At 33.7% G+C, this 23,984-nt stretch overlaps 1 protein-coding gene and 1 long non-coding RNA gene across 3 annotated transcripts; both read left to right on the top strand.

Annotated features, from left to right (window-relative positions):
• The first annotated feature begins 8,441 nt into the window (after positions 1 to 8,441).
• On the top strand, positions 8,442 to 15,578 carry LOC104210938 (probable serine/threonine-protein kinase WNK5). 2 transcript variants are annotated; one of them, XM_009759911.2, is made up of 7 exons: positions 8,442 to 9,308; positions 10,881 to 11,146; positions 11,639 to 11,862; positions 11,967 to 12,124; positions 12,257 to 12,578; positions 14,171 to 14,512; positions 14,881 to 15,578. In XM_009759911.2, the coding sequence occupies exons 1-7, from the start codon at positions 9,231 to 9,233 to the stop codon at positions 15,270 to 15,272; spliced, it is 1,782 nt and encodes a 593-aa protein (XP_009758213.1). In that variant the 5' UTR covers positions 8,442 to 9,230; the 3' UTR covers positions 15,273 to 15,578. The 2 variants fall into 2 exon arrangements, with proteins under 2 accessions (XP_009758213.1, XP_070008798.1); XM_070152697.1 differs by lacking the exon at positions 14,171 to 14,512.
• A 1,858-nt stretch (positions 15,579 to 17,436) lies between these two features.
• Positions 17,437 to 23,784, top strand: LOC104210937 (uncharacterized). Its single transcript, XR_707007.2, has 3 exons — positions 17,437 to 17,858; positions 22,613 to 22,680; positions 23,541 to 23,784. It is a non-coding gene; the product is annotated as an uncharacterized lncRNA (long non-coding RNA).
• Positions 23,785 to 23,984: the final 200 nt, after the last annotated feature.

Genomic DNA, 23,984 nt, shown 5'->3' with positions numbered 1-23,984 from the left:
AGCTTCCCAGAATGCCTAAGTATATTTGCTTGGTACTACTTTGCCTGTATTGTACTGTAGGCATTTGTTGTATTACCTCTCTTGCCTCCATGATCTTTCTCGCCATCCAACTTGCTTGTTGGGGTATATTCATCTCCACTATGCTTTGCCCTTTTATGTAGTATGTGTGGATCCATTTTATCCACATTTTGTCTTTCTTCTATGCCAGATCCCAATATATATTAGTGATAGCAGCTCTATTCCAAACTCTGATATTCAGCAGATTGTACCCTCCAACAGATTTAGGCAAACACATTCTATCTCATGCTATCAAAGGTCTCTTTGTAATTGTATTAGAGCCAGACCATATATAGCTTCTACAATATGACTTTATTAGTTTCATCACTTTAGCTAGTAGAATAAATATTTGGGACCATTAAGATTGGATACCAAATATCACTGTTTGGACTAACTATACCCTTCCAACATAAGATAATTTTCGAGTTATACAAGAGAAAATCCTTGCTAATATTCTATCAATCAGTGGTTGCCATTGCGTAGCTGATAGCTTCTTTGTGTCCAATGGGATGCCCAAATATTTGAAAGGTAACTCCCCAAGTGAGTATCCAGTATTCTATAAAATTTCCTGTCTAGTATCCTGAGCAACTTCTCCAAAATAGATTGCACTCTTATTGGGATTAGCTAACAGTCCAAATGCAGCAGAGAATTGCATAAAACAAGTATGTAGAGTGGAGACTGACTTACTATCACCCATAACAAACATCAGTAGGTCATCTGCAAAGTTGAGGTGAGTTATATCTAGCTTACCACATCTAGGGTGAAACCTGTATTCTTTAGCATGTTTCAACCCTTTGAGCAGCCTGCTTAGGTATTCCATTACAATTGCAAATAGAAATGGTGATATGGGATCACCCTGTTTGAGTCCTTTAGCAGCTTCAAAAGGTTTTGTCAGTTCCCCATTTATCATGATTTAATAACTCACTGATAACACACAAGCTCTCACCCAGTTATTGAATTTTGTGGGGAAGCATAGATATTCTAACAATTGTTCCAAATACACCCATTCAACTGAGTCATATGCTTTCATCATGTCAACCTTCATCATACATCTAGGGGAGATATGTTTCCTGTTATAGGCCTTAACTAGCTCATGAGCAAGAATGATGTTGTCTATTATTTTTCTCCCTGGGATAAATCCTGCTTGGGCTTCAGATATGATGTATGGCATGATCTTCTGTAATCTACCAGCTATGACTTTAGATATAAGCTTGTATAACACAGTGCAGCAAAGAATATGCCTGAAATCCTTAATTGTCACTAGATTAGGAACATTTGGCAGCAAAGTGATAGTAGTGCAGTTGATTGCTAGAAACATCACCCCTGTGTTGAAAAATTCTTTCACTGCAGCATACACCTCTTCTTTGATCATTGGACATGCTTTCTTGAAGAATTCTGCATTATACCCATCTATGTCTTGTGCTTGATCACTTCATATTCCCTTCAGAGCTTCATCTATATCTTGTCTAGTAACTTCATCAATCAGGCTTTGTTGTTGTTGTTGTGTTAAAGTTGGCCCTTCCCTCATTACCATCTTGTCTACAGGTGGAAGTATATGTGCATTATTTCCCATTAAGCTTTTGTAGAAGGATATAATCTCCTCCTTTATAGCTGTATGTTCTGTTATGGTACTTCCTGACAATGTTTGTAGTTCCACAATTTGTTTCTCTGTTGCCTCTCCTTTAATACTGCAGAAAAGAACTTATTATTGGCATCACCCAACTTGATCTAGTTTGCTCTTGCCTTTTGTTGTAGTATCTTCTCTTCCACCATTGACCATGTTTCCAGCTTTTGCAACCATTCTTTCTCCTGAGCTTGCAGCAGGTCACTATAGCTATTTTGCATCTGGCTTTGTATGTGATGAATGTTTTGTCTTGCTTGATCTATCTTCTCATCTATTCCTTTGAACTCAGCTTCATTGAGCTTTCTAAATTGCCTTTTCATCCTTCTAAGCTTGGCCCAAATACTCTCCATCTTCCATGTTACTTTGTTGCTGCTCCATTCTTCCCTTACTATCATTTCAAAATCAGGATGGCTTGCCCATACATTGAAGAATCTAAATGGGCTCTTGGTAAGCTTCCTAGGTTGCCTTATGTTGATGGACATGGGACTATGATCTGAAATATAAGGCTCCCTATACTCAGTGCTCAGATGACTGTAGTTCATCATACATACATCATTCCCAAACATCCTATCTATACGACTCCACACCCTATCATCACCCTGCTGCTTGTGGATCCATGTGAAATAATCCCCTATCCATGGTAACTCTGCAATACCAATGTCATGGCATAGCTCAGCAAGGTCCTTTATATCAGCACTTTTCACAGGCACTTTAGAGATTATATCTTGGACATTGAGAATAGCATTGAAGTCTCCCCCTATTAACCAAGGTCCTGTAGTATTCTGTGCTAATCTTTTAATGTGCTCTCATAGATTTCTTCTTTGATCTGCATCATTATGACCATACACCACTGTGAGATAGCAATACATCCCATTCTGCTTCCCAGTTACTAGGCAATGAATGAATTGATCTTGTTTGTCTAATGACTGTACTGTATATACTTGCTCATCCCATATAATCCATACCCTTCCATTCACAGCATACTCATAATTTGTCATCCTATTCCAACCAGGGACTATTCTACTAATCACCTTCCCTGCTTTGTCTTCTTTCACCTTTGTTTCAACTAACCCAACCAACTTGATGTGTTTATCTTTTATGTACTTCTTTATTTATTTATTTTTATATCTCTTATTCAGTCCCCTAATGTTCCAGATTAGCCAAGTCATTGGTGAATGATTATTCCACCTCCTAAATCAGGTGGCCTAGTTTCCTCCATTCTTTCCTCTTCATGTTGCAATATTTGAAAGACATTTTTTGTAGTTATTACTGTAGTTCCCAGTGTCAGTCTGCTATTGTTAGCCAGAGCTGGCCACTCCTCTCCCTGGTCAACATATTGCATTTCTTTTGCTTTTCCTTTATCCTTTGTTACTTGTGGATGTCCAGCACTTTCAGTGATTGTAACTGCATTATCATTATCCTGCCTCATTGTTTTGCTTGCTCCCTCATTTAGCTCTGTTTGTTGTTGTTGTCCTTGTCCTTTAACTTGCTACTTTGTGGTAGTTTTCCCTTGCTTCTGTCTTCCTCTGTACTGATCTTCTTTGTTCACTTTCTTCTCCAATGTACAGTCATGTCCTATCTTCATGCAGTTTATACAATATTGGGGTTTCCATTCATACTCCACCTGCAGCTGAATCTTTTTCCCTGATGCTTCTTGCAATGTCAATTCTGTTTTAAGCTTTTTTGTCACATTAGCTTCCACCAAGATCCTAGCATATGAGATACGTGTCTACTTAGTGGTACATTCATCAGCAAAGAGTGGCTTCCCAATAGCACTTGCTAGTTTGCTCAATGTCTTGTTACCCCAATAACTCATCGGCAAATTAGGAATGGTGATCCACAAAGGAATCTCCATCAGGAACTTTGCCTTAATGTCGAAATCTGGAGTCCATTGTTTCAATATCATTAGCCTACCATTAATAGTATAAGGTCCTTCATAGAGTGTGTCTTTCAAATCCCCTATTGTATCGAATTTTGCTATGTAGTATCCTTCATCATGCAAATATAGATCTGGTATACTCACTCTACTCTAGGCATGAACTATATATTTTTCCATGAATTTGTACCTTGGTGTATCCCCAATTACATAAATAATTAGGGCACACTCCCGTTTTTTGATTTTGTTCCTCAATTTCTTCCTTATCTGCTTTTACCACGATGTTACCATCAATAATTTTCGGTAGGATATATGATAATACCATACCATTTTCTGAAGATCTGTTGCCAGCGAACAGATTTGCCCATGTTTTCTCCTTCTTTGGTGTTGTTGCATGTGGTTTTAGCTCATCATTTTGCTCAGCTGTTACTGTTCTATTGACATTCAGCTCAATTGTTGTTGCTTTCTCCTTTTCCTTCGTAATCTCCATAACTGTACTTGCTGGGGTGCCTTCACATGAAGACGAAGACACATTCATCTGCACTGCACTGAGATCTATTATTTTCGTCGGTCCCTTAGTGTTACTAGGTGATCCTAATTTCTGAGAATTAGGCTGGAATTGGTGTCCGATTGGTGTTGTTACTTGCTGAGTGGATCCTTTAGCTAAGGTATCTGCAATTACTGTTGCACTGATGGCTTTGCCGACCGTCACGAGTGGCTCTCGTTTAGGTCGTCCTCGCTTTCTCGCCATGGCTGCTTCTCAGACGGCGTACGTTAACATAACGTGCGCCGAGAGCTTAGAGAGAGAAAGCTTTTTTGTGTCATGATTACATTCATGCTGAAGTATCAACTCGTAACAAAATCTTAGGTGTCAAATTATGGATTTAATAAACCAAAATAATAGGACATGCTATATTCAAAACGTACAAAATATAGTAATCTATATTATATTAAAAAGAGAGTAGCATGCATTGTGCTTAAGCCAAGTGGAAAGCTAAAATGAAGCCACTTGGCAATTTTAGGACAACATTAATAATTAGAAATTATATATAGAAACATAATTAATGGAGGTAGTTTAATTAATCTTATGCATAATCTAAATAGATCTAGACAAATCTAATATATATATATATATATATATTTAAATTTATATGTATATTTGTATCAATATCTATATCTATATCTTTATCTATATTTATATCTATATATTGATCCACTCATAGATTTTCTTCTATGTTAGCTAGAAATATGGAAGTGAAAAATTAATTAAAAACTATAATACAAAAAAATATATATAAAGACGTAAATTGAGATAACCTATGACTATTTATACTTTGGAGTAAGTTAAAATATAAAATAAAACTAAAAATTACTTAAGATATTAAAGATTTATTGAGTTTAAAAACTAAATAAATTCAAGCAGCAAAATAAGATCTTACATAAAGTATACAAATTAATTATAAGGTAAGAGAAAAATTAAATAATCAGCAAAAGATACTTTAATAACAAGAAAAATAAATTCATATTAATATTGATAAATCGTGCAAATGAATATTTTATACGTAAATATTAGTACAACGTTTAGATATAATGTGTTCAAACAATTAAAAAAATACTTTTCTATGATTACTATTTGAATTGAGTTTAGTTAGTTTAAGTTTGAAAGCATACCATAATATTTTGAAAATATGGTCCAATTAAGAAAATATAATGATAAAAATTATTTGAATTTGAGATGAGAAAGTATTTTAATTTTTATCTATATTATATTAGAATGAGTGTGGTAAAAATAGATATTAAATTCAAACAGGCTAATAAAAATTCACATGACAATGTAATAATATTAGGTATTGAATAATATAAAATCAATAATAAAGAATTAATAGAAAAAAAAACTAAGATTTTTTATCATAGGAAAAATGTAAAACTTATTTAAATTTGAGATGAGAAAGTTTTTTATATTATGATAAGAAAAGTCATAATATAAGTCCACATAACTTAAGTCTAATAGTAAAATAAAAAACTAAAAAGATTGAACAATAAAAATAAATTAGAGATAATGTAAGGACATTTATAAATCATAAGTTTAGAAAATAAAATAAATTAAATATACAATACTTAAAATATTATTAAATTTTAAATAAATTAAAATTTTCGAGTAATATTTTTGAAACAAAATAATTATTTATTTTATAATTAAAAAATTATATATTTATCTTATATTATTAAAGAAAATTAGTTGAGAATGATATTAAATAAAGTTACGAGTTAATGAAAAGCCACATAAAACATAATAAGACTATATATTAGATTAAAAAAATCAGAAAATTATGTTAACTTATTAGAAATTTACTATTAGAAATGAAAAGAAAAGACTATTTGAATTTAAGATTAGAAAGTTCTTAAAACTACGATGCGAATGCTCAAAATATGAATAATAAAACAAAATTGAAGTCTTATTTATGAAAAATAAAATAATAATAAAAAATAAAATTTTAAATTATACAATAAATTTCTAATATAGGTAATTTTACAAAAATTAAATTTGTATCTTCAAACTGAAAAAGGAAAAAAATTATGTAAAGAAGTAAAATGACAGTGAAAATATTACTACAACATTTAGATATAATATGTTCAAACAATTAAGAAAATATTTTTCTGTGATTATATCTGAATTGAGTGCAGTTAGCTTGAGTTTGAATGCATAGCATAATTATTTGAAAATGCGGTCCAGTTTAGAAAATAAAATGATAAGAATTATTTGAGTTTGAGATGAGATTTTTTTAAAAAAAATATTACGTAAAGAATTAAAATGATAGTAAAAATATTATTACAATATTTAGAAATAATGTGATCAAAAAATTAAGAATATTTTTCTATGATTAAATAAATTTTTAAAAATACAAAATAAATTTCTAATATTGGTAATCTTAATAATGAAAATTAAAAATTAAATTTTATCTTATAGCTAAAAAAGAACAAAAATTTAACTGCATCTAATACAAAATTAATTATAAGAGAACTCAATACATTTGGAACATGATAATCAAATCACTTATGTATTAATATTTTAGAATTATGATTAATATCTGAATCGAGTGTAGTTAGTTTGAGTTTGAATGCATAGCATAATTTTTTGAAAATGTGGTCCAGTTTAGAAAATAAAATGATAAGAATTATCTGAGTTTGAGATGAATTTTTTTTAAAAAAATATATTACGTAAAGAATTAAAATGATAGTAAAAATATCATTACAATATTTAGAAATAATGTGTTCATAAAAATAAGATTTTTTTTTTCTATGATTAAATAAATTTTTAAAAATACAAAATAAATTTCTAATATTGGTAATCTTAATAGTGAAAATTAAACTTAAAATTAAATTTTATCTTATATCTAAAAAAGAAAGAAAATTTAACTGCATCTAATACAAAATTAATTATAAGAGAACTCAATACATTTGGAACATGATAATCAAATAACTTATGTATTAATATTTTTGACTAATTAAAAGTTACAATTTAAAATAAAATATGACATTATTTTGGTTATAGGTAAAATATTAATATAAAACTAATTAACATTTATAGTAGGAAAGAGAATGTATATTAAAAAGAAAATAGAGGTAGTGTGAGGATACTTATACTTTAAATTAATTTTAATATAGATAAAATAAAATAATTAATTATATTTAAAAATATTACTGACAAATTTAAATTATTAAAATATTATGAATAAGAGGATAAAAGCATAAAAATATATCAAATTTAGAGAATACAACATTTATTTTTATCACATACTATTAAAAGGATAATAAGCAAGACATTAATTTAATTATAAGCTAACAAAAACTTATATGATGGTATAATAATATGAAATATTAAATAATACAATAACTATAAGAAAAGAACAAAAAAAGAATTTACGTAAAAATGATGTGATGAATAAGACATATTTGGCTTCCTGATAAAAATAAAGTGATTGTAAGCATTTTATTAAAATAATATGATCTAATGTGTTCGAACAAGACAGATCGCAATATGACATGTTTAGTATTCTTTAATATCGACAACGGAACGAAATGCAAGTACTAAAATCAAGGGGTTAGGTTGCTACAAATATATGTTAAACAGATTGGTTGTCTACTACGAGATTTGATAAATAATTTCATATCATGCTTCATAATTAAATTCTCATGTTATATAATTTTTATCTGAGATATATATATTTTAAGGTTATTTGTACATGATTCAAACAACATACATTGCAATTTGAAATGATTTATCCGTGCATCGCGCGGGTACTAATACTAGTAATATCGTAAAGGTAAAAAAGGAGTAAAATCCAAATCTCAAAAGGCAAAGGGGCTCAATTAGTTTGTTCCACTTTTATTCAAAAAATGTTCAAATTCTTTAATGAGATAACTTAATCTCTACTTTTAGATGAACTTCAATTGAATAATAATAACATTTCAACTCTTCCATTAATAACTTTCCCTTGTTAAATGTGGCATCAATTGGGAGGGAGAGGAGTTATAATAAACACAAATACGACCAATTTTTCTAACTTTTGTGTTTGACTTGGAATTAATCTAAAATAAAGCTTATTAGAGCATAATAACCACAAACACACACAAACAAAAAAAAGACACACGTCCAAATTGGATTTAAAGAAAAAAAAAAACTCAAATAATGGTACCAAATAATTCCAAAATAAAACTTCTTAGAACATAATAACCAAAAACAAGACACACGTCAAAATTGGACTTAAAATGAAAATAAAAAAGCTCAAGTAATGGTAGAGAGAAAAAGTCAGCAAATTAAATTTTATTATAAAGTCACCTCTAAAAGGTCAGATATCATGTACCATCACTAGCTACCAGAAACGTCTCACCCTTTTGTTAGCACCAAAAGTCTTCTTGTCCTTCTAAAATCTCTTCAACATTATCAACCCTACTATTTACACCTACATAAAATTTTCTTTTCTTTCCCATTAGCCGACGCCAACTTGTTTAGATCCTCCTATGTAAATTCTCATTCACCACAAAAAATGTCAATTCCAAAACATGGGCACAGATGCCACAGATTTTTCAAGTTTAGAATCCCATTAATTACTTGTCTAAATTAAACTTGAAAAGTTACGTTGTTGACAGATCAGATATTCCCTAATTTTGTTGATAGCATCTCCACCTCTAATAGTGTGTGTTATTGACTTATCAATTAAGTCGATAGCAAAAAAGGAAGATTCGTATTCCTTTTGTTTTTCTGGAAATTAAAGACAAATGATGATTTGTTGGGATTACAAGTTCTCACTTGAAGTAGTAGGGATGGCTTGGATTATGTTAAGGATTGATTACTCAAGGCTTTTTTGGCTATTGTTTGGTGTTTTCTCTTACGAAAATCATGAAGGAAAACTTCGGATTTCCTAGCATTTCTCTCTCCCTTTCTTTCTTTTCCCGCTCTTAGTCACTAAAAAGTGTTATTCTATCCTCCGGTGGACTGAATTCTGCCAAGAAGTTCTTTCTCTCACACCCGTTTCATTAATTTCACTTCTTTCATCAAGATAAACAACTACTTCTCATTCTAATAAAGTTTAGTGAAAATAATATAGTTAGTGATATATATACACAATCTTCAAAAGAAAAAGAAGAAACTTTTCTTTTGATTCATTCACCATGCATAAAGTTCGGATGTTTAAATTAAACTCGGAGTTGGAATATGTGGAAATGGATTCATCTAAACGCTATGGACGTGTAAGTTTTTCATATCCTTTTTCTCTTTATTTTTTTAAGGCTTCATATCCTTATTCTTAATGGTGATTAATGCTTTGTGCTTAATCGATACGATAGAGTGAATCATCGTCTCTCTGGGAATTACTCTACCAATGAATACATTTCCTCTTTTCTTCTTTTTGATTTGAATTGAATTTGTCGAGTCTAAACTTTTTTAATTGGACGTTTTTTGATTTACAACTTCGCAACTCTTTCAAATTATCATACAAAACTAAATTGAAACCAAATTTCATATACTTCTATCGTTAGATCAAGATTCTTTCTAACAAAAAATAGTAGATGATTTCTTCTTATCCTTGTTATAGTAGGTAAAACTATTTAATGTTTATGCTAATAAAAAATTGCAAGTATTGCTGAAACAATTCAAGTGTGCGCAAATTGATTCGTAAGAAATAGCATGCTATAGGCCGGCAAATGTTAGTTGAAAACCTCCAAATGGCGGACCTCATCATTTCTAAAGAAGCATGTTGTGAAGCAAGTTGACTTTTAGAAGAAATATTTTTATTTGTTAATTCTTGATAATATAATCCTTTTTTTTTTAAATTTCGTTTTTGGTTGGCGATGAACCACCAAAACTTGTGTGGTATAAGGATTTTGGCAGATTACTTTTAGAATCTTATCACATTTAAAAGAAATCCTAATTAAGCTAGGAAGTCATGATTGATAATATATTTTGATGATGATGCTTATGATGGATATAAAGGGGAAATATCAAGAAACAGTGTTATTAGTCTAAATACACACTAAATTAATGGTGTTTCGACTATCCGTCACATGATCACACAGTAGACAAAATGTCTATATACTCATATATTGGTACGTATTCTGCGTTCAAAGTTCAGATTGAATTAAATACTTAATTATAGTTTGAAATTGTGAATATAAAGACAATGTGTAAATGCAAGGAAGAAAAAAAATCTATATATAGGTGATATCATTTAATTGAGATTAAATTTAATATGCTTACTTTAATTAGGTTCAATATTTGCTAGGAGTCTCGTAATCTTGCAGATATTTATAAGCCAATAGAAGAAAACAAATACTTCTAGTACTAGACAAACTAATTTTTAAACATTAGTATTTGACTATGACAGACTTAAAAGAAGTAACACGTTGAACAATAAGGATTCACATAACCGATCACAATTTATTTGAGATTGAAACACTCTAATAATAGTAGCTGTAGTTAAGCAAGAAGAATATGATTTATTAGTATGATATCTTTTATCCATAAATAGCTAACACTACCTAGAGTTTTACTGCATATTCTTGAATTCAATCTTATTTCATCTTGCTGTTATTCCTACTTGTTGAAATTATCTTTTCTTTTCCGTCGTTCTCTAACCGAGTGTCTATTGGATACAACCCCTCTATCCTTCCAGGGGTAGGGGTAAGGCTGCGTACATCTTACCTTCCCCAGACCTTACTTGTGTGAAACTACTCAGTTTGTTGTTGTTGTTGTTGTTGTTGTTGTTGTTGTTGTTGTATTTGTAAGCTACTAATTGTAATTATGATTAATATCTTCCTTTGCAGTTCGAAGAAATCCTTGGAAAAGGAGCAACAAAGATAGTGTATAAGGCATTTGATGAATTACTAGGAATAGAGGTAGCTTGGAACCAAGTGAAACTCAATGATGTGTTTAGATCACCTGAAGAATTACAAAGGCTCTACTCAGAAGTCCATCTCCTCAAGGAACTTGATCATGAATCCATCATGAAATTCCATGCATCTTGGATCAATGTTGAAGGCAGAACCTTCAACTTCATCACTGAAATGTTTACCTCTGGCACTCTTAGAGAGTAATACATCCGCATCCCATATCTTGATTTTTTTTTAAATTATATATACCGATACTGCAATTTATCTGTGCGGTTGTTATAACATATTATATATTATTCTATTTTCCTACATAGTTACCAACATATTATGCTCTATGACTTTATATTTAGTGTACCGATCACAGTGAAATGAATCTTTGTATTATCAGGTTAGGTTGATGACCTATAATAATAGGTAGCTGTTCATTATATGCTGCCATGATAAGTTAGGAAATAAAGCAATAACCTGCAATAACAAGTAAATTAAAATGATAGTGTAGCATTTCTTTTTCTCTGTATATATAACTTGAATTCATGCTTGATGTGAGAGTTATCAATTGTAGTAGGTCAACTTAACCTGATAATATAAATTTTTTTACATTTTATTAGACAGAACATAAACTCGATATAGTAGTGGTAATTTTAAAAAATTGATAAAGTTATTTAGATTGACTGTATTTTTTCTTGATGTAGGTATAGACACAAGTATAAGAGAGTAAATATACGTGCAATCAAGAATTGGGCACGACAAATCCTCAAAGGTCTTGCTTATCTGCACGGTCACAATCCTCCAGTTATACATCGAGATCTGAAGTGCGATAACATCTTTGTCAACGGACATCTTGGCCAAGTCAAAATTGGTGATTTAGGCTTAGCGACCATACTTTGTGGATCGCACCATGCTCATAGTGTCATAGGCAATGACCTCACCTACTATTTTTGCAGTTCTTAAATATCTTTCATATATTTCTGGCTCCGTCACTGATGACTAAAATTATACTGAATGTTCTGTTATCTTTAGGTACTCCTGAATTTATGGCACCAGAATTATACGAAGAGGATTATGATGAACTTGTAGATGTATACTCTTTTGGCATGTGTGTATTAGAAATGCTCACTTCTGAGTATCCGTATAGTGAATGTTCAAATCCAGCTCAAATATACAAGAAAGTCACCTCGGTAAGATCATGAACGCGTATTCCATATCTTATTTTCATGATAAATATTTACACAATTAAATTACTTATGAAATACGTAACCTTATGTAACATGTTAAATCATACTGATAGCGTAACATATTTGTGTCGACAGGGAAAGCTACCAAAAGCATTTTACAAGATTAGTGATGCTGAAGCCCAAATATTTGTTGGAAGATGCTTGAATACTGCTTCTGAAAGGCCATCTGCTTCTGAGCTATTGAGGGATCCATTCCTTGCTGTTGATGAGGATGAACAATTATCTCCTGTCATAAACTTGCCATTTCATCAAAAGTTTACACCAAATGGGGAACAAAATGAAGTACCTTGTCAGTCTGATGATTCAGTACTAGGTGGCACAGACATGATAATAACAGGAACAATGAATCCTGCGGATGATACCATCTTTCTCAAAGTACAAATTTCTCAAAAGAATGGTAAATTGCTTCACCATTTATTTTTCAGAAATAAAGAATTGTAGTTCAAAAACTTGCATGCAAGAGTCAGGATCTTAATCTCTTTATAGTCTATATATATGTTAAAGAGGTGGCAAATGAACGAGTTAGCTTAAATTTGGATAGTCAATTCAATAAGGATCATGAACCAGCTAGTCCAAAATTTATTTGGGTCAAAATCGGTCAAATAACATGTCATGACCCAACCGGCTCAACATGATGTGACCTCCAATTTTATTAGACCTCCAATTTACTTATTTATTCTTGCTTTTTTGAAAAAGAAAAGTGAAAGCTAATGTATTTTTTTAAAAATTATCAGCTTAATTAAGTTCTTCAAATTTTATATAATTTCCAATCTTCAAATTTGATTCTAGCTAAAATCATCCCTCAATTATGGCTCAAAACTAGAGTACGTCCTTCTCTAATAATAGTGAACAAAAAACATCCCTTAGCTATCCAAAAAAGGCAAGAATCATCCTTCCGTTAATTTTCATTAAGAAACTAACAGCTACAACCAAAACATGTGTCAAGCACGTGACTTCAACCCCTAGCCCCCCACAAAATCTCACTATTTTATCCTTCCTGATCATCTCGTCTTCATCCTTCACCAAAGCTTAGGCTTCTAAAACTTATTTTTTTTCAATGTAATAAATATTAAAATATTCAACTTCTATATTAAACAAAAGACTTTCTAGAATTTTGTAAATTCAGTAATATAGTATAAGTTAATCTGAAAGCTATTGTATATGATATTATCAAATGCTTAAAGAATCTATAATATCAATAATACCATTGATGGGTGTGGATGATTGACCTCTTAAACTTCGAGTCAGCATTTATCTATTGTTTCTTATGCTTCAACCCACAAGATCTGGTGCTTTTAAGAATGAGGAAGATATTTAGTTTGAGAAATAGCAAAATACTACTCCGGGCGAAAAAAGCCAAAACTTTTTTAATGGCTATTGTTGCTTTTACCTTGTTTGTGAGGCGTGGGAAGATAAGTAATGGAGAATAGCCCTAGCTTCAATTCTAGTTCAAGAAAATAACTTATCTTGTTGCTCTAGTTATTTTATGAACTTATCTTCAATCGTATAGCTTTTGAAGCCTAATATGAAAGAGCGGGATAGCTTCGGGAGGGATAGAATCAGGAGTATAGGGAGATCTTGGGGGAAGTCATGTGCTTGGCACAAGTTTTGGTTGTAGAAGGATGATTCTTGCCCCTTTTTTATTAGTTAAGAGATGTTTTTTATTCACTATTATTACACAAGGATGTACCATGAAGGATGATTTTAGCCAAAAACTCTTTAGGTTTGTGTGCATCTTGACCTGTTGTGTTACACTATTCTGTCCCTTTTGACCCAATAATTTAATGGGTCATTTCGGGTTCAACCCATTGGATCAAGCCAACAAAGGGGATATAATCCAACCGTTTAAACTCGGACGAGTTGCTAAAAAATGGGTTGATTTTGCCACCTATAAATTATGTTATGTGCCTGCTTATCTAGTAATTGTCTAGTTTTATTTAAGATGCCCTAGCAATTAAAATGTTACTCATTGGACTTGTCCATTTTTAGGCAAAGCAAGGAACATATTCTTCCCATTCGACATATCTAATGACACTGCAATGGAAGTGGCAGTGGAAATGGTGAAGGAGTTAGACATAACAGATTGGGATCCTCTTCAAATTGCTGATATGATTGACCAGGAAATTTCTGCTTTAATTCCAACATGGAAGAATTCACAGAACTCTGTTCAGAATTATGAACAGCAGCATAGCTTCAACTACGTAGAAGATGATGACGAAAACCATCGCAATCTTTTCTATTACATTTCCTCCCATTCTTCTTCTCAACTTTCTCTCCCTGGTCTACTCCCTTCATATCATCAAGAAAAATTGGACCATGATTGGCTTCAAGGTTTGTATCGGTTTCTTTTTTCATGATTGTGAAGTAATTTACGCGTCACATAAAAATAATTGAACTTTTAACCATTATGGCGATAAAATCAGTATGTTTGTCATTATAGGGGATAAAGTAGGGTGAGTTTACCATTATAATGTAAAGTTTAGTTACTTTAATGTGACAAAAGATATATAGTTCTGCAACTTTACCGTCATAATAGGTAAAAGTTTATTGAGTTTACTGGTATAGAAAGTAAAATTCAATTACTTTAATGTCACAAAAAATAACTTTGTGACTCTACTGTCATATGTGATAAGATTCAGTAATCCTACGTGAAATTAATTTGATATCTATCTGCAACTTCTCAATGTCCCGTGTTGCAGATGAGTTGAAACCGTATGATGATTCAAGTTCTCAATGCTCGATGAACTCCTATGGATCCTACAACAACTTAAACTTCTGTTCCCTTCAAGAAGATGATGCTGATTTGAACTACAAGAAAGCAGAATCTCAGTACTGTACTGATCAGAAGACAAACAAATGTACTACGAGGTTCTGTCCTGAAACAAACATGTCCAAAAATCAGAGCGCGCTAATGAATCAACATCCAAAATTGACTAAGGTAAAATCGCTAGTTGATATCCGTAGTCAATTGATGCATCGTTCTCTTGTAGAAGAGATAAATAAGAGGCGCTTGTTCAACACTGTTGGTGCTGTTGAGAATATTGGCTATCACGATCCAGCCTTCAAGAAAAGCCATGGCTTAGGTTGGTGACCTTCATATATGCTCGTCAAAGGTTATCCCGATGGTTAATGTTGAATGTGTAAACAAAGATCTCACACCATGTTAAAAGTACCTTTAGACTGGCTTAGCCCAAATAAAACGAACAGAATGTGATCTCTCTTCCGTCAAGTCCTTTGGGACTTGAAGACAATGATGAAATATTTTTACTCATCGTCTGATTGTAAGATATTATTGAATCTCAAAACTTTCAAGTTTATGTTTATGTGAACTGCAGTTCTCTGCCATAAATATTTGTTGTAAACTTGTGACAATATTCAACTTTTTCATTTTGGTTTAGCTCAATGCCTCAACTGAAGAGTAAACACGAAGTCCTCAAATATCGGATACTTCCTGAAATGGAATACATAATGGTCATCACCAGATAAAAGGTCACATATCAAGTCAGGAAGACTCATAAGTATGTTAACTCCTTATCAAATATTTCTCACGATTCTGCCGAGGCGGATGACCGATCCCATAATAGTAATGGCACGATTTCCTGTCATAGCGTATGGTCTGATCCCATAATAATAGTATACACTACCGAGGTCGTACGGTCCGATCCATAGATGCATATCATAATACTATCGAGGCGAACGACCCGATACCATAATGGTACTGCTGAGGCATTCAGCCCGGGCCCATAGGAATACTGAAACTTGACGGGTCATTGGCCCCACTCACGAATATACGTGTGAGTTATGAAATTTGAGAGACTTTTGAACAAATTCGTCCAATCGGGAGAAATTCATAAAAGAAAGTATAATTTCCACTACTAATAAATTAGCTCGTCAAGTGTCTAAAATAGCAAGTCCAATGCCTTACTCAAATCTAGTCCCAGGCTAAGTTACAATTTAAAATATTTAATCATGCAAGAATAACTCAAATAGTATAATTAAAATATGGTATGCGTCTAAGTTTACATGAACATAATCAGAAATTCTAGCAAACGCACGGGCACTCGTCACCTCATATGAGCGTAGCTCCCATAACACGTAGCACATAACAAATATAGCACCTACAGGGTAAATTTCCCCTCACAGGGTTAGAAAGCAGACTTACCTCGCTCCGAAATCCGATAACCGACTCCAACGCCTCTCTAACACCTCAAACCAATGCCAAACAATCCGAAACTAGTCAAAAAAATGTGCAAACCAATCAAAATATGCTCAAAGACTCATAATTTAACAATTAAAAATAATTTCCAACTCCACAAGAAAAGTCAACAAAATCATACCCCGAGCCCGTGCGTCTGGATTCCAAAAATTATCGAAGATAAATATTACCAATAGCACCACTAACTCAAATATATAATTTATTTCCAATTTCATGCCAATTTCGTGGTAAAAATCTAAAATTATCATTTCTAGGTCTTCTTCCAATATTCAGCAATTTCGACCAATTTTTATATTAAAATCCATATATAATCTATGTATTTAACTCACAATGGGTATGAATCACTTACCTTGGGACGGATGATAAAAAAGCCCCTTCAAATTCGCCCCAAAATCAACTCCAATGAGAGAAATGAAATAAAAATAAGTCAAGTCCCGATTTCAATTCTTATACACTGGCTAGTTGCCCTTCGCGATCGTGAAGGCCAAATCAGCCACGCCCAGCTCACTCTACGCGAGAGGGAAGGCCAAATATTTTCTATTACATTTTATTGAAATTATTTAAGTTTATTTAAATTAAATCTAAAAAGGTTTAAAGGCTAAATCGGCTACACTTGTAATTTCATAATCAAAGGAGAAATGGCCATTTCTTAAATCAGAAATGGCCCAAATACCCAAGCCCAATCCAAAATCTGACCCAGGTCCAACCCCTCTCTTTTCACCTTGGAGATCCATGACCTCCTTTACGATCCAATTAAATTGTGCCACATCACCCCTTCACCACACTCACAAAATAAACACACTTAATCCGAGCCGTCTATATATTTGATCAACGACCCACGTTTTACCTCGTATTTTCTTTAATTTTAAACACATCCCCGGATTTAATCTCAGCCGTCAAAATCTATAGATCCAACAATCCTCATATATTATCGTTTAAAGTGTTTAATCCCTGAATTATCAGGGCCGTTGATCTAAAGATCCAACGGCTCATATCACTCCCACGCGTTTAAGTAGAGATGGACTAACCTACCCAAAACCCCAATCATTTCCTTCCCCGACTCGGCCATCCCCTTTCCCCTTCCTCTCTCTGTTCTCTCAACTCACATAACCAAATCAATCACAAACCTTGCACAAATTCGTGCAAGGTCGTGAATCAACCATAAAATCATCCCTTCTGCCTCCCCAAGCCGTGATTCTCTCCAACTCCCTTCCCGTTTCATCACTTGAAATTCAAGTTCCTAAATCTGAAACCCTAGATTCAATGATGCAACATTAAATCTCAAGATTTCTCTTATGCGCTGTTAAATCTATGGCATGCATGGCCATTTCTTTAGTGTTATCATCATTATTCTTTGTTATCATTATTCTTTAGTGTTATCATCATTATTCTTTAGTGTTATCATCATTGGGGCTTTTATCTGGTGGATTTTGCTTTCAACGGACAGTTTCCCCATCTCAGGTAAAACTATCACTGCTCTTACCTCTGTCTTCTCTGATTTCACTCAATGTTGCTCACATCATCTACTCTTCGTCACTCTTCACTATCATTTTGAATCTGTGAAACTCTAAGGCATTGAATGCCACTATAAAAAGGGTCATTCAATGCCCTCACCAGGAGATAATCTAATACCATCGGAAATACAAAAAGAAAGAAAAGGCAAAATTTGAGCTTTCCTCACTCTTTACTGTTTTCTTTTCTGGTCCTAAGTTCGATTGCCTTATTGGTCTTGAGTATTGGATCCTTAAACGGATATTGAATCACTCTAGTTTGGTTTGCTACCCGGTAGAAGGTCAGTGTACACTGACCCTCCCTTTTTTCGATTATCTTTTTTTTCTATGCTTACCATGTCTGCTTCTGTTGATTATCTTTCGTTCATGATATATGTTAGAAGTTTATGATTGATTATTAGGTTCTGCTCTTATATGTTATCCTTATTGTTTAAGTTAATCTTTTCCTGATAATTTATATTAGTATGGCTGGTTAATTTAGGTTAATGAACCTTATGACTTAACTAGATAAATAGTTGTTATTAGTGAATGATATAATTCTTTTGAGCCTTTGTCATTGTTTAGGGATCTTCTGATGATTCCTTTGTGTGCTTGTTAACTGTAATACCATGTTTAGTTAGCTTGATCAAGTTGTGCTCTTAGACACTTCTTTGATGTCCCGTCGAGGGTTTTGGTTTGTTACAACTGTGCTATATTAGTCCTTGGTTAGTAATGGTATATCATATGCTAGTGTGTCTAAAAATGATCTCCATCATGTTATTCATGTCATTCACATTTAACCTGTCTGTTTGGACTGAGTGATCTGCTGCTAAAACCATGCCTGTGTTGTACATATTTTAAAGCTTACATGATCTAAACTCCTGTAATGAATTCATCAGTTTAGTATTATGTTGTCTGCTCATATGATATTTCCTGTAATTATGTAATCCTATGGAAACTTCCTTGTGTATAAGTTGAGTGAAGTCTATTGACCTTCCATGCTTTTGTTTGCCCAGTTGTTCTCATGAACTTCCTGTTTACTCTCATTTAGGAAAGACTCTTGCCTATGTTATTGCACTCTTCACTTGAGATTGCCTTAGAGAATAGAAGTCAAACGATGCCAGCCTTAACAACTTAAAAGTGTGGGGTCTGAAATGAAAGTCTACTATTGTCGCTTATAGACCTAAACAAATCCTAATGCTTACTTGTCCTGTTAGAATGAACACCCCTACCCATTGTCTTACACTTGGTTGATATCTTTGCCAATAAAAACAGAGCTGGATATTGGATGAGAACCTAATAGGCTAAAAACCATGTTATTAAATTAGAGATAGCTCAAAACTCACTTTCCTGCCTATGTAGATACCTCTGTTGATTGCTGCTACCTCTAAGGAATTTGATCAAGACTGTTAATACAAATATCTAGTATAATGAGGCCTTAATTTTGAGCATGTATGCTTCTGATTGTTCTGGGGATCATTTGAGTTGAATGTTGGAGTGTTATAAATATAGTTAAAGATTCTTGAAAATTTGAACTTGCCAGTAGAACTAATAAAGTTAACACGCATGTCTTCCATACCTTTTGGATCACCTAACTCCTCATTTCTAACTTGGACTAGTTTACTGATGGTTTCCATGAACTCTCCCTATTCTACATCTGATGATGATCCCCTTAAATGTTCTAATATATATGTTATGAATGAATGCTAAACATCCCTAGACATTGTTGGTACCTACAGTAATTGACTTTTACCTGTTGGGTTCTGATTTTAAGGTTAATGTTATAATTCCTAAAGTGTTCATGTCGTTGCATTTCGATTCTATTCTATGCAGCCTTTGAACTTTGTATACTTGAAATTTTATGCCTGCTGCTGCTCTCATGTCAGATATTGAGTGAATACCTCATTGGTATCTAAACCTTTGGGGAAGAGTATGTGTGAGTGACTAAGGGTATTTGGGGTGGGACCTAGTTTGTGGTTAACCACCTGTCAAATCAATAAATCATGGGATTCTTCCGTTCGACAAGATCCATTGCGGCATTCTAAACTGATTAGTGGCATTCTCCCTCTAAATATATATTATAAAAATTCGTTTGCGCTGACTCCAGGTCTAACAAACTCGTCTCCCCAAGTACAAGCTACTCGGGTAATAAGTCACACCGAAAATCGTCTAAACTCTTGTATGACGTCATTAATGTGCCAACAAGCCCCAACTCGAATATGACCAATAAGGAAAAGCGAACCTGAATTTAGAGCTATCCTGCTCGCGTAATGAATAAAACGACCAAATAAGTGCTATGAACCTATCTCATAGATGAGAAACAAAACACACAAAATAGTTATAAAGAAACGTACCTAATATCTCACTGTTTTAGCGTGCAACCTGATCCACGCATGATACTGTTGTGGCGTGCAACCCAATCCACACATGATATCATTACGGTGTGCAACCGATCCAAACATCATACCCATGGCAACGTGCCACTCGATCTACACATAGCAATTACCAAGGGGATACCCATCGAGCCAAAATGCTCATACTCACTAGACACGCGTACATCAATTACAAGCACGACACATGCATAAACATAACTCTGGGGAGACATATATCATCTTGCGCTATGAAGACCTAAGCACGACTACTGTGCAATAAATAAATCAGTATCTCTAGAGCCATCACATAACACCACATGACTACACAGGATCACAACACATGTGTGAATAATCAAGCCACCTCACAACCTACATAGCTTAAATTGTAAAACAGGAAATAGATGATAAGATGAATAAATCCGCCATGCCCGAACACTCATCCGTAGACAATACTGTGCTGAATAAACATATCTAATATGGTGTAGAATATACATTCATTAGACCTACAAATGGCCCTCTAAATCGCTTTCAAACATCCCGAAATAGGTAAGTATCCTTTCAAGATCCACAATGACCCCATTCATGACACATAAAAAAAACCATCAAATCCTGAACAAACTTCGTAGTCCGCAACTATAGAAATGGTGCGTCTCTCAGACAAACTCTCCAATCTGCGATAGTACCAGGATCTCTGTACCTGGCCTCGATCTCTACTAAAATGATTGATACACCACCTCTACATAATCACCCTATGGGAGATACTTCCACAACCTACAACACCAAGTAACAAAATTTGAACATCAATGGCCATCGACCATGCTATTTCTATAGTGCTAGCCATGAATCCGCAAATCAATATACAATGCTTCTTCCACAATACAGACCATTCTCATGCAACACTAAAGTAGTGCCAGCATACTTTGAACACCTGAACTCTCCCCCGCTCCTTCGAGCTCGTGATATCCTTGTCAAAACCAAACCACAACCTTGCCCAATTTCCACCTCGCTCACCACATCAATCATGCTGCTGTGCAAGAGTTCTAGAACCCCATCATAACCATGAGCCACTAGTATAATAAATACTTCATCGGCAAGAAACCTTTCACTTAATTCATTTCAGAAGGAAAATCGTGACACTTAACCAACTTTCCTTTAACTGCAAAAGATACAAACCTCGAGTCATGGTCTAAACTACCATAACTCTTCGGGTCCAGTTTGCACATAACCAAACCATTAAACTGAGTCTTCTAAATCAACCGAGTCACGCAGACTGCCAAACCCACAAGTATAGCTACGAAACACCTATATATCCTTATTATACCGAAAGAACAGATCATTTTCCTTACCACGCTGATCTAACCCACTACTAAACTGACCCCACTTCTTTAGATTTACTCTTGACTTGCCTGTGAAGCAATACCACTTTTCCAACACATAATGGACCTCAATCAACACCCATCCCGAGTGACCCCAAATCACGAGTCCACATTATCTCAATACCATGAACCATTTTATACCCTCATATACGCTCAACAGTACTTTCAACTGGTATACCCGTTCTGATCAGACCTTTTGCGAATCCGAAACTGTTTCTTTCATCTCTCTAACACTGCACCACAGACCTGGTGGTAACATAGAAATACTCCAAAGTCTCTATCACAATTTGCTGCAATAATCAATCCTTGGCTATACAACGAACCCGAAAATCCTTAAGCACCACACTTTAAATGTTGGACCCACTAGAACCCTTGTCGAGAGTCGTCTCCTCTAAGCAAGTCCCGAATATATAAAAACAAACAACTGGTGCTACGTTAGCATACGAATACTCCAAAGAAGCAACTGAATGAATCATCTTCGTTGTGCATCATATTCACAAGAAGTATAAAATTTCCATGACCTTCACATGAATCGGTAAGGTGAACTGTAGCACATATCCATCAAATCCTTGCTCGAATTACCCCGTATGTTCTCTTCCTCAGTCATAACTAACCCACCAACTTACCGATAACAAAAAAAACACACAACCACGCGACCCAATCATCGATAATCAATTCCTTATAAATTTGTGCACTTGGAACATGGATTTGAAAGAGGAAAATTGAGGTTTTAGCCTACAACTTAGGAGAGTAAAATTTGGGGATTTGAAGGTGGATTTAGACTTTATTTTGGAATCTAATCACATATTTGGACTCATGGGGTTATGATCGGGATCTATCCAATAACCTGAGTTTTGACCAAGTGGGCTCGGATTGACTTTTGTTGACTTTTTAGATATTGAATGAAGATTCAAGCTTTATTATTTGAAATTGATTCCTGTAGCTTTATTTGATGTTATTGAGTTATTTTTCGCTAGATTTGAGCCATTTGGATGGTGATTTGCAATGAAAGATATTTTTGGAGTATTGATTTGGCTTGTTTGAGGTACGTATCTTGCCTAGCCTTGGTTTGAGGCACTAGTTGCTTGACTTGTTGATGATTGCTACATGCTAAGAGTGATGCACATACAGGAGATGAGCATGTGTGCATGCACCGAGTTTTTGTCCATGTTGTATAGTTCTTAGGCTATGTTATCCCTCGTATTGAATACTATGCTCCTTGCTATGTGATTTGGACCGGATTGGTAGCACATGAATGGTCTCTGCGGTTTGAGTTATAATAGCACATGAGTGACCTATGTGGTTGTTATATAATGGCACGTGAGTTGTCCGTGCAGTATGTGATAAGAATCTATCCTCCTAGGGTCGTTCTCTCATGTTTCTCTCTTGATGACGTCCACGCGATATGAGAAAAACTGATCAGTGTTTGGTTATTGCATCTCTTCTCTATTTGCAAACACCTTGGGTATATACATGATTTTATCGCATATCTTCTTTATATGCTAGTTTTGAAAGGTATACATGCATCTTTATGCATAACCGTTTGATAAAAAAAGTGAGGGCATGATACATATCTTTTCTATATATTAACCTGTGTATATTGACTTGATTCTTAATGCATATCTTCTCTATATATTAATGATCCTTTGGTGATAAATGGATATCTTCTTTATACGCCGAGTTATTGAACTATTATAAGATGTGCATCAATTAGGTTATACTTGTATTTTCATGCTTAGTTTTGGTATCATTATTGTCTACTTGTATATTTATGATCTGAGTAGGTTGGTAAGTGAGTATCATTGGTAATTTTTTCCACTATTACCTTGTCGAGGTTAGTCATAATACTTAAGGAGTACATGAGATCTATTGTACTCATACTACACTTCACACTTAATTGTGCAGATTCAGGTGTTGGATCCAATCTAATTTTGTGAGTGGAGCTATTCATTATGCTTTGGAGACCAAGGTAGAGCTGCTCCCTGATTGCAGTTCTCTCTTGCTATGTTAATGATTGTTGTTGTTTCAGACAATATATTTGTATTTCAGACTTGTATTCGTGTTGTAGAGCTTATGATTCGGTATTACCAGTTCTAGGGAGTTGTATTATGATTTGATATTATCAATGGCTATTTGCCTCTCAGACTTATCTTTTCTGTAATTCGTTATCATGTTTCTTTAATATTTCATGATTGGCTTGCCTAGCAAGTGGTTTAGGCCCCATCACAACCGGTGGTGATTTTGCGTCGTGACATGGATCAGATATTAAATAGAAAAAGAAAAAGAAAAATAGTGGACATAGATATTTAGCCAAGTGATGAGCTAATTAAGTCATATTAGTAATGAAAT

This window comes from Nicotiana sylvestris, chromosome 7, assembly GCF_000393655.2.
Source record: "Nicotiana sylvestris chromosome 7, ASM39365v2, whole genome shotgun sequence".
Lineage (NCBI taxonomy): Eukaryota > Viridiplantae > Streptophyta > Magnoliopsida > Solanales > Solanaceae > Nicotiana > Nicotiana sylvestris.
Note: the sequence above shows the minus strand (reverse complement) of the source record. Positions and strands in the feature narration are given on the sequence as shown.